At 31.7% G+C, this 12,070-nt stretch overlaps 1 protein-coding gene across 1 annotated transcript; it reads left to right on the top strand.

Moving 5' to 3' along the window:
• Nucleotides 1-3,559: 3,559 nt before the first annotated feature.
• LOC145324571 (uncharacterized) lies at nucleotides 3,560-9,523 on the top strand. The gene is made up of 7 exons (XM_080167153.1): nucleotides 3,560-3,791; nucleotides 5,575-5,742; nucleotides 6,428-6,684; nucleotides 6,857-7,038; nucleotides 7,368-7,418; nucleotides 8,588-8,725; nucleotides 9,162-9,523. Exons 1-7 carry the CDS (start codon nucleotides 3,597-3,599, stop codon nucleotides 9,521-9,523), a joined length of 1,353 nt encoding a protein of 450 aa, XP_080023279.1. The 5' UTR covers nucleotides 3,560-3,596.
• Nucleotides 9,524-12,070: the final 2,547 nt, after the last annotated feature.

Consider the following 12,070-nt stretch of genomic DNA (forward strand, 5'->3'; position numbering starts at 1 on the left):
TTGGATGACAACATCCATAAGTAGCAAAGCTAAAAAATTATGAATGGATATCGGGCAAAGAGCTATAGAGCAGCGTAATACAATAAACATTAAACATGATAAAATAGTTAAACAGGAAACCTTTCAAATCAAGAAAACTTAAAAATATAGGAATTGATCTAGCACCCCAATTAATAGACAAATCACAATGAAACTTAATGGAAATATGTATAATATGAGCAAAGCATATTCCATCCTTGATAATTTCAGTTGTCAATCCTGAATAGGAATCAGGCAAATCACGAAAACCTAAAAAACTAGGAATCGAACTAGCACCCCAATCAATTGACAAATTCTATCAAAACTTAGTAAAATTAAGTAGAATCTAAAATTAATTAATCCCTGAAAATTTCAGCCCTCCATCTTGGAAAGGAATTGAGAAAATCACGAAAAATTCTAGGAATCAATCAGCACCCCAAATAACAGACAGATGGACAAAACTGCAATGTAAAGATTAGATGGGCATATAATCTTAATGGGAATCTTTACTAAAAATTTCAGCTGTCTGTCTTGAAAATCACGTTTCCCCTATAGCGTTACGGTCGGACTGAGTGACAAAGTGAATTATAGTGTAGCTTCGCTACTAAAAATTATTTCCAGGAGCGTAAATACTTTTAGGCAGCTGACAGACTCTGAAATATAATCCTCTTTCAAAAAAATATTTATAGAATTTTTTCTTAATAATTAATTTATCATTTTTGTTTTCATGATAATAAAAATTGTATATGTACAATTCTTATCTTACAAACTTATAAAAAATTTTATTTTTATTTATTTAGTATTACGTCAATAGTCAGTCGTTTATAAACAAGGATGACAACATCCAATAAAGGAAGGTTTGTCTGGTTGTATAATATAGCTGATATTTTTAATTTGTTAAAGAATTGTCCAATTGATTTTAAACTTGGGTATAATTTAGAAAGTGTAGCAAATCTATAATAAATACCAAAAAGTCCTTAAACATAACTTTTTGCTTTTCAAATAGCAATAATTTTATAAACAGCTTTCCGCGGATTTAAAATAAACAATTATAAGATTTAAACCAGTTTTGTTTGCCTCGAGATACCGAGAATGATTGTACCTTTTTATATTCATAGAAAACTGGATATAATACGATGTTAGACATAGTTTTCCGTATGGATGAGAACCGGTTCTAATCCACCGGGTATTAATCGGTTTTGAATGAATACGAGAAAACAATTTCTCGTATTCATTCGAATCCGGTGGATAGGAACCGGTTCTCATAAATACGAAAAAACTATGTCTAGCATCGTATTATATCCAGCTTTCTACGAATATAGAAATGTACAATCATAAGATTAAAACCAGTTTTTTTAGCCGGTGCCTTCGGCACGTCGGGGCTAAAAAAAACTAGTTTTAATCTCATAATTGTACTTTCTATATCTGCGGAAAGCCGTTTATAATACGATGCGAGAAATAACTATTAATGTGCAGCTAGATAGACGGATGAGACATTATGGAAACTGACTTTTTTTATTTGCTACTAAAGGCTATAACACTTGCATCTTGTTGTTCTGTGTTTTGGGGAGGTAGAGGACAGAATAACTAGATTAAAACCATCCAAAGAAATAGATATAAAAATAATACATTAAAAAACATCATTCCTAAAATGGAGAACTCAATCGATTTAGTAGTTATTGAGATCTTAACAACAAACAAACAACTGTGTAGGATTTTGGCAAGAAGCAAAGCTACGCTATTCTATCTTGTTGGTCGCTCACTACCACATAAACACTGATTACTTTTTCCGATTAATCAAAATCTAGATTTGATATGCACATTGTTCGGCTGTTTCCCTTTTAACTTTTTTGACACAATTTCTATCTATTATTTTTCTTTTGTTAAATTCTTTATTATAAAATCTCACATAACTCTCTGGTATTATAACTTATATTTGGTGTTTTTTTGTCCTATTTTCAAAATACTGTGGTCGATAGTTGTTTAAGGCACCCCCCCCCCCCCTTCCCCACAAAGACCCACGGAAAAGGACTTGAAAATTTGGATATTTTTTATTTTCATGAAAATATCTGCCTCTGTTTTCAAAACTTTCAAATCATTGTAAGTACCTTATCAATAAATACAATTTAAGGGTTAAACATTTCTTCTAAAAGTTGTAACACTGAAATTATTTACACAAAATAATTTTGGTAAAGGAAAAACTACCTTCCCCCTCACTTATAATTAAAATATATTTTAAAAAGAGGGGATGGGGGCTTTTCAGTACTTCATAGGCACTTTAAGAGAAAGTACCTATATATAAAGTCAATGCCGAAGATTTCCTTATCTCTTTACAAAAAAAACAATTTTAACTACAAAAAAATATTTAAAGGCTAACTATAAAATAAACTTAGTTATCTTGCAGTTTTTATTTCAATAGTTACACATTTAAAAGTAACGAAAATTCTTGCATAGTTTTTGTTAAATCTTCAATATTATAGAATTTAAATGCGTTGTTACGCAACAATCATTTGTTAACATTCGTTTGTCATCCCTTCTGAGTTATATAGCTTCGCTTTTATGGAAGTTGTCATATGTTAAACTAGCGGCTTCACCCCTAGTCTCTAGGGGCTCCCCCCCCCCCCTATGAAGTAATGGGAAATCAACCCTCCTAAATAGAAACATTCAAAAAAGTTTTTTCTTTGTTTAATTACTCTGTGGTAAAACTTACTCAGGTTTTTTCCTTGCACACAAAAATTTCAATTCGTAAAAATTAAACTCAGGTTGTTCGCATACACAAAAATTAAAATTTGTAAAACAAAATATTAAAAAGCTTAAAACCACCAGAGGACCAATAGGTATATTCCTGAAGAGTAGAGCCCAATTGGTTCAGCGGTTACTGAGATTTTACAAAAAATGTAAATAATTTTTTTTTAGTTTTTGGGGGGGTTTGGGGTGTCCTTGCCCCCCCCCCCCCGGAAAATAGCTTAAAACCATAACCATCACAGGACCAGTAGGTATATTCCCTGAAGAGTAGAGCCCAATCGGTTCAGCGGTTACTGAGATCTTAAGCTTCAGACGGAAAGACAGACGGACAGACAGACGGACAGACAGACGGACAGACAGACGGATAGACAGACGGACAGACATCAAGCTACTTTGTATTATCTATAATACAAAGTAGCTTGATGTCTGTCCGTCTGTCTGTCCCTTAAGATCTCGGTAACCACTGAACCGATCGGATTCTACTCTTCAGGGTATCTACCTATTGGTCCTGTGGTGGTTTTAAGCTATTTTCTTGGGGGGTGGGACACCCCCAACCCCCCCAAAAACAAAAAAAAATCCCTTCCATTTTTTTTTTTTTTTTTTGTAAGAAATATCCTTGGTCCTTGGTAGAAGATTTCCTTTGTGGAATATTTCCTTTGTGGAAGATTTCCTTGGTCCTTCTTATTATTTTTTTTTTACAAATTTCACCTTATACTTTTTTTTACTTTCTCTTGGGGCAAAGCCGTTAGAGGCTAGGGGCGAAGCCGCTAGTAGATAATAAAACATTGAGTTTCTGCATATCACTATGTATTTAAAAAAAAATAGATTTAAAAATGGCGGTATTAAGTAAGTCTGCCAAACAAACCAGGCTCTGGATGGCCACGAAAAGGCCCCATATGGCCAGAACCCTACAATATACTGAAAACTTATTGGGTGCCCTAGATTGGATACCTGGCTTGGAATCTGTAAAAGTAATAAACTTTGCCTCTTCTGCGCTGAGGTGTACCCTTATGAAATGGCATGAAAAGGTAATATTCTACAACGCATATTTTTCTTTAAATTCATCTAATGTAACAAATTGTTGTTGAGAGGGAGGGGTACTTTTATTCATACACAAAGCTCAATTCAGTCAGTATTATACTTTTAGATTGTCATTTACATATTCTGGCTCTCCTTACGTTTCAACACATCATACTTTCTTGATTTTTGAAAACTAGAATCTAGATGCCAGAGCTCGGCAGCCGTATCTGCAGCCACCATCAGCCGTGCGGCTTAGGGAAGCCTCAAAATCAGCCGAGTGGCTTTCTCAGCCACCCATTAAGCCTCAGCCTTTATCGCAGCCGCGCGGCTTAAAGAAAACATAAGCAACTCAAATCAAATCAAATAGTAAATCAATTATTCACAAATCGTTTTCCTTATTTGTTTACTAGCAGCTGCGCTCCAAGGATCTAGGATATCTGAATTTAAAAGAGTAAGGAAATTAGTAAAATAGCCTAAAACCTTATCTAAATCTTAAGCTACAGACAAAAAAGCTTACTACTTGCTCCAATAGTTCTTGATATTGATATTTTTTTTTAAAAATTACAATAACTTGAATATGATGATGTTTAAAAAATGCTGAAATTATAGTTATATTTAGACTAGAAAAATGATAAACATACCTATAGAAGCGTTAAATAATTCTCTTTTTAATAATAAAAATATCTTTTAGAAACAAGAACAAGAACAATGCATAGCAGTGTAAAATATAAATTGATATTTTTTTTCAATATTCTAAAACTATCCGGGACCTATAAGAAGCTTCCATAAAACAGAGAAGTCAATAGGTACATTAGTTATCAAAATCTTAAGCTACAGACAAAAAAGCTCACTACTTTATATAATAGAATAATGAAATGCAGCTGTTTTAAGGATTGGCAGCTTAATAATACAGACCGATTCAATAAGTGAGTTTATATGTTATGATGTTTAACTTTAAAATGGTGTAATTATAGTTATATTTAGCCTAGAAAAATGATAAACATACCTATAGAAGCGTTAAATAATTCTCTTTTTAATAATATAAATATTTTTTAGAAACAAGAACAAGAACAATGCATAACAGTGTAAAATATAAATTGATATTTTTTTCCAAAATTCAATTCCTTCTGGTGATGTTATAAATAATATATCAAAAGTCAAATTTAGGTGGATGTTATATGAATATATAAAGCTTCTTTACAGCCAAAAAAATTAAGAAAAAAAATATCATTTATGGAGCAACAACAAAAGTGGGATTATCACAAAACCTCGGTTTTTTAGTCAGCTGTTCTATAAACAACCAAGTCATTACCTGTATATTATAAAGCAATGCCAGGCGATTAAAATAAGGTATTAAGCACTTTCTAACTCCAAAAAATGATTCTTCTAGAGCAAAAATTAGTTAAGCATTTTTGGTGACTCAAATTTGAAATTTGATTTGTAGCAAGAGAAAAATATTAAAAAAAACATACTTTTTTTTATCTAATAGGCAAATTAATGGTATCAATATATCCGCAAATGTCTTATATACAGTTTAATACACTTTTAAGTCCATTATTTTTGGGCTTTGAGTAATTGTCTTATAAGGTTGATTTCTAGCCCAGAGATAAAATACTTTGATTCAGCCGTGCAACCGAGTGTAGATGTGGCTACTTCTTCTGTAAGTCGCGCGGCAGCTGTGACTAAGGCTAAGACATATTACTTGGCTGATAAAGCCGCGCAGCTGATGGTGGTTGTGGCTGCTGCTGCTTTCTAATGCTATGTTAAAGTATTACTGTTGATATTGTTTAGAGAGTGAAGGAGGCAGAGGCAGCTTTGAGTGATGTTGAATATGTGGGGGAGATGACACCAGAACAATTAGATTACTTGGAACTGATAACATCTGCCAGTAAGGAGGAAATTATGGACCAGTTTACTGAAGGCTTTGAGGAATTGAAACAAGATATTAGAGAAGTCAAGGTTATTTTTAACTTTTAATATTTGTAATCTTGTTCGGTTTTATTCAGGATGGGGTAACATTATTTACAAACTAACAGATGCACCCCTTGATGCCTTAAGAGGCACTTTATAATGTTTTTTTTTTTTAAATATCTTAGTGGAGAAATATTTTGTTTTAATATCAGCTGTTTTTTTCATATTATCTAAAAATATTTTTGGATATTTCTTTTCTAGAGGCTATTTCTCTTGGAGGTTGTTGGTACTCTTCCCCAATATAATTGTAAACCTTTCCAGCAGCTACATGAGAAGCTACATTGTAAAGGAGAATCATATCGGTTCAGTTTTACTTTAAAATTTACATAAAATTTTTAATGATTCTAAAGAGGTTAAAAAGTAAGAAAATGAGGCCAAATAAAGTATATCAATTATTTGTAAATTTCACGATGTATCACATTACAGAGACATAAAAGCTCTGTTTTTGTTATTCTTCTTGTAAAATTAGTTTATCTTTAAATTTTGATTATTATGGAGAACTTAGCTTTAAATGAATAAAAGATAGTTTGACATTACAAGGACAGCTCAATAAATTAAAACTAGCAACTGTCAATGACTTCAGAAATAAAAATAATGATACATAGAGGCTTTAAAAACTAACCCATATCAATATTATATCGTTTTAGATTTATTTTATCTTGTATTGTTGCAGGATGTAGTTGATGAGATCCTACAAGTAGTTACTGAACTAAAGCATGTCCAAGGCTTTAAAAGGGTCCAAGGAATGTATCATCAGATGGTATCCTATGGAGCTAATTATGAAGAATGGGCTTTCTATTTTGAAAAAAATATTTCCAACTTTGACGAAGTGCTGGTTGATTTTCAAACTGAAAATGTGAGGGAGTTTCTGATGAAGATCTACAAAACCAGATGTGCAGAATCACTTGATCCTTTGCATAAGTCTTTCAGGTTAGCGTCCTTTTTCCATTGAAAATACATAAAAAAATACCAACTTGTTACATGGTGATTTAAATACTCCTAGGCACAATAACAATAATTTCTACCCTAAACACTATGATTTAAATGTTGATGACTTATTTTTAAAAGCTAGATTTGTTTTTACAAAAATTTAATATTTTAGGTACATTATTGACACTAGAAACCTGTACACAATGATCAAGCAAGTGTACTATTCCAATGTGCCAACAAGGGTACTGGAACTAAACCCAAGTCTGAAACCAGAGGAACGGTTCTTGGATGAATTTGAGAAAGGAGAAAAGGCATTACAAAGCATTACTGATGATGCTAATTATGTTCTAAAAGGTAAAAATAATATATTGAAATATCCTCATCAGGGGTAAGCACTAAAAACAATTCCCGTCCTATTTTTGTAATAACAAAAGGAAAAGGTATATTTTTTTCCTGCGGGATGACTTTTATCTATTTCTGAATAAGGAGTGGAGGGTCTGTACATATCAAGACATTTGAGAGAAAAAGCCAAATAGTTTGTTTAAATTTACCCCTCCCCCAACAAAAAAATTGAGCATTCTCTTGCATCTTAACAATTTTTGTTGAAACTAAACAGTGCAGCAGTTATAGACAGACAACCTGATAATTCCACTTTGATATTTAACTTTGCATCTTTTCTTTAGGTTTTTATACTGCATGTGTAACTGCCAAACCTGAATGGAATCTAAAACTAAGTAAGATATTTTTATTTTAAGGAATTGTTATTATAGGGATAGTAATTCATATAAAGATTATTCTTTTGTAAGGCAAAGCTTTCTATGGTTAAGAATTGTCTCTTCTTAATGTTAGTACTGTTTATTAATTTAAAAGAGTTAGAATTGCACTATCAATTTCTAACTTAATGATTTTTGTAACTATTAGGTAAGAGTTAGAATTTTGTTAATCCTATAATTATTACCAGAAAGTCCTTACTCCTATTTAAAAAATGCTGATGTTAACAACATTTTATATAATATATTTATCCTATTTATCTGATTTATGGAATTTTGATTTCTATAAGACAATAAGGTACAATAGTATAAACCAAGCATCTCCATAATCGAGTCCTAAAAATGTAAGGATGTCCTTAAACAGTATCCTGCAGTAAAATATAAATTTGTAAAAATTTAAATGTTACTATTCTAATTATTAAGTTCTAAAACTCTACAAGTTTGTCATACTGTCTAAATTCAGGGCTTCACTTTTATGGATGTTGTCAACCTTGTTTAACTAAGGTCTACACAAATACTTATTTACTTATATCATATCTTTCACTGGATCAAGTCTTTTTGAGAAAATTTGATGTTGAACTTGATTTACACCTAAAAGATTATAATGCACTGAAGCATGTTAGATTTATGTATGTTAAGATCTCACTAACGACCAAACCAATACAGTTCTCCATTTAAAGGAAGCCTTATAAAGGTCCTGGGATGTTTTTGTGCTTTCTTATTTTAGATTCAATACTTAAGGTGGATTTTTGTAGGGCTATTTTTTTGTCCATTCCTCCCCCTACTAAAACAGAGCTTCAAAATGTTAAAAGTGCAACTAGAGGATGAAAAAATAAATAATGTAATATGTAGATACTAGCGGCTACGCATCTAGAGGCCCCTAGTGGCACTTAAAATGTTTTTGTTTAAAGTAATACGTAACATATCTATGTTGCATTCAAGTCTCCACATAAAAAAAATTATTTTTTGTGATTTCTTTTCGTAGGGTGGTGGTACCCTCCCCAAAATAGTTATAAACCTTCCCGGGACCTATGAGAAGCTAGAACCCGATCGGTTCAGTGGTTAACGAGATCCTTTGGTAAAGACACACAAACAAACACACATCCTGTCACTTCATTATTGTTTAATACTAGGATACTGTCCTGATTTCGAGGATATAGAGAAGACCAAGAGCAACTTGAAAAAGCGTGGAGCTACGTGGAAAAGATTGCAATATGGTGAGAAGTCTCTTTTTAGTGATGGAAATTATGATGTGTATGGAACTAATTTAGGTGTGCAATCAATTACAATAAACTTTCACACAAATAACTGATTTTTTTTTATAAAAAAATTAAATTAGCAAGTTTTTTAATATCTTTAAAAAATTAGAAGTGATCAAATTATATATTAAAAATTGTATTTCTATAAATTTAATACTTCTTAAATTAATCAACTGATATACAATTTTATCCTGTTATATAAGGTAGTAATTTTTTTGTTTATTTGTGTATTAAGATATTGCTAACCACTGAACCAATCAACATAATTTTCAATTATCTCACATATCTTTTATATCTCGAGATGGTTTTATGCAATTTTATCTTAAAATTTAAATCTTACAATATGTTCCTTCCTCTTAAAATTCAGAACTTCAACAATGCTAGGGGCGAAACAGTTAGTAATTCAACAAATAGGTTAGAATTGATTTTATTGTGCACACTTAATCAGGCTTTTTGCTGAAGCATGATACTAGTAATGACCGAGAAGAAATTTACAAAGCAGATGAGAAGAACTTAAAACTCAAAAGTGGAATCTTTAGATCAAAATTCACTGATGGAGTAATATTATACGGAACAGTATTATTTGATAAAAGTGATGCTAAAGGAGAAGAGAGTAAACAATGGTTTCTGGTCAAATATGCTGATGGAGACATTCATTACCAGGAAAGGATATGGGTACGTGGTCAGGATAAAGATTGGCGAAGGGTCACAGGATATATGTTCGACCCAACTTCACTTGAGTGGGAAGAAGTAGAGTATCTTAATTATTATTTTAAAAAATTAACGACCCTGCTAAAATCGCTTGATTAACTTCTACAAGAGACAAAATGAATTGAAAATGATTGCTAAAATCGAAATATATCTTCATGTCTTAGAATAGTGTAATTTTTTTAAAAATAGGTTGAAAAACATACTAACTTTAAAATACAAAAATTAAAGCCATTTTATATAACACTGCTTGTGAGGGAGCTTAGATTAGGATTATAATCAACTTATTTATTATTTTTTAACACCTATTTTAATGCATCATTTCAATTTTCATAATACTTTTTAAATATGAAAATACTTAAATTATTTCTAACACTGAAGGCCCCATTTAATACACCTCTGGTTGGTGGAATGCCTCATAATCGTAGATAACACAATAGTTAAAGTATATTAATGATGTGATTTATAATATCTGTAAATGATTTGTATTTTTTTTATCATAACTAAACCGATTTGATAATAAATCTTTATCTTTATCTTTAGATATTTTAGACAATTTTCCGCGGATAGGAAAATTGTCTAAATATTATCTTTAATTCGGCTCCTCACAAATGAAACTGAGAATAATGCTAAAACTTTTTGTGGAAAATTGCCGGGAAAATTGTCTAAAATACGATGGGATACAAGAATTTTTATAAAGTATCTCGTTAACCTCTGAACAGATGTGATTATCCTACAATATAGATCCTCATAGATCCTTAAAAGGTTTATTACTATTTTGGGGGAGGTTACCACCACCCTCCCAAGGGTCGACTCCAAGGGCGTCCAAGCTTTTTTTTGGGGTATGGTAAAATTTTTTAAGGGATGGGTAATTCGTTTTTTGGGGGGGGGTTAATAAAATTTAAATTACCCTCCCCTAAAATTTTTACCCGGGGGTAAAATTTGCTTGGGGGGGTAATTACTCCCCCCTGAAATCTGTTGGCAGGGGTAAATTTTTATTTATCCGCCCCCCAAAATTTACCCCCGGGGTAAAGTTTTTTTGGGGGAGGGTAATTTAAATTTTATTAACCCTCCCAAAATTGTTTGGGGGGTAAATACCCCCACCTAAATGGTTGGGGGTGCCTACAGCACCCCCAGGGTAGGGGTAAATTTTAAAGGGGGGGGGGTTAGAATGAAATTTTTTTGGGAAATTGGTTTTTGGGGGTAATCCCCACTTTACCCCCCCCCCTTGGACGTCTATGGTCGACTCCATCCACCCCTAAGGGCCTCTATACATTTCCTATCTTTCATAGTAACTCGTAATGACTAAGTCAATGTTAGATCGAATTTTTGTAAATGAACCTTTTTGTAATTAGAATTTGTACGTCATGCAACCAAAACGTACTACGTCAAGAAATGTTAGGTCATTTGTAATTTTAGACGATAATCAATAAAGAATTGTCTGATTGTTATGAAACTTGTCTAATTTAGAATTTCTGACAATTCATGTGTAATAATTTTTCAACGTTCAGTTTTAGTTAAAAAATTTTTTTGCTATTTTTCTACTGAATTGGGCTGGTTTTGGAGGATTTTTATGGTTTCTTGTTTATTATTTGAAGCACAGCAATCTCTACAACAAATGTAAGTATGTATGTTTGTGTAATCTTTCTATCACCTTAAGTTATTTTCAAGAAAAAAAACTTTTAGCAATTGTTATTGCTCCACTGCTAATGGATTTAATTGTCCTTGTGTCCTTTTAAAAGTTGGTCTGTTTGTTATCAATGCTATATAATATAATATGAATGTCAGCATGTGCTTTTGTGTGCATGATCCTTTTCCCTTTTTTAGGGGCATCTACAAAAGTCTAAGTCTTAGGGAAATTCACCCCCTATTCTAACTTAAACTAATCTTTTTTGGGATGTTTTTTTCCCTTCCTTCCACCCCACAAAAAATATATAGCGTCCTGCTTTTTTTCTTTCATTGCTTTGTATGTATGTTTTTGAATGAAATTAATATAAAATAATGGTTTTCTAATATTTAAATTAGTTTTTAATGTGTTTATTTTGTTTATTATTTATTTGATTTTTAATTATGCTATTTTTGATTTTATCTAATATTTTATATTTACTTCTTGATTTCAATAGATGTATTTCAGATTTTTACTTTGTTATCTTATTTTAGTATCACAGTTATTCTGTAATTATGTAATGTTCGTACCCAGCCTACGCTAATCTCAGCCTCAGCCCGCAACCTACCACGCCCAGTTGAAGGCGTAGCTGCCGATTTCTGCAGAGAAAATAGGATAGATAGATGAATTTTTTTATCTCGATAAATTTATATAAGGGGAATTAGCAATTGTAAATGCTGTCTACCTTACTTTTTTGTTTTTAAAAGTGGGAATATTTGTTTATCGCATCGTATTATAGACAGCTTTTCCCGGATATTAAAAAAACATAGATCAAAACCCAAGGAGCCATAAGCCAAGGCTAACAAAACTGCTATCATTTATTTTTATGATTTATATTTAAATTTTTGTGGAAAATTATAAGTAAAACGATGATATACATGATATATGATTTTTCAGTACGGCTGAGAACCGGTTCTAATCCAGCGGATATTAATGGTTGTACTGGAATGGAAATCAATATTTTTAACAAGTAAAAAAGTATT

The sequence above is a fragment of the Acartia tonsa genome, chromosome 7, assembly GCF_053477335.1.
Source record: "Acartia tonsa isolate MP-2025a chromosome 7, ASM5347733v1, whole genome shotgun sequence".
Lineage (NCBI taxonomy): Eukaryota > Metazoa > Arthropoda > Copepoda > Calanoida > Acartiidae > Acartia > Acartia tonsa.

Coding starts and splice junctions, on each gene's coding strand:
- LOC145324571 (XM_080167153.1), top strand. CDS start 3,597: ATGGCGGTATTAAGTAAGTCTGCCAAACAAACCAGGCTCTGGATGGCC. Junction 3,792..5,574: donor TTATGAAATGGCATGAAAAG/GTAATATTCTAC, acceptor GATATTGTTTAG/AGAGTGAAGGAGGCAGAGGC. Junction 6,685..6,856: donor CCTTTGCATAAGTCTTTCAG/GTTAGCGTCCTT, acceptor TTAATATTTTAG/GTACATTATTGACACTAGAA.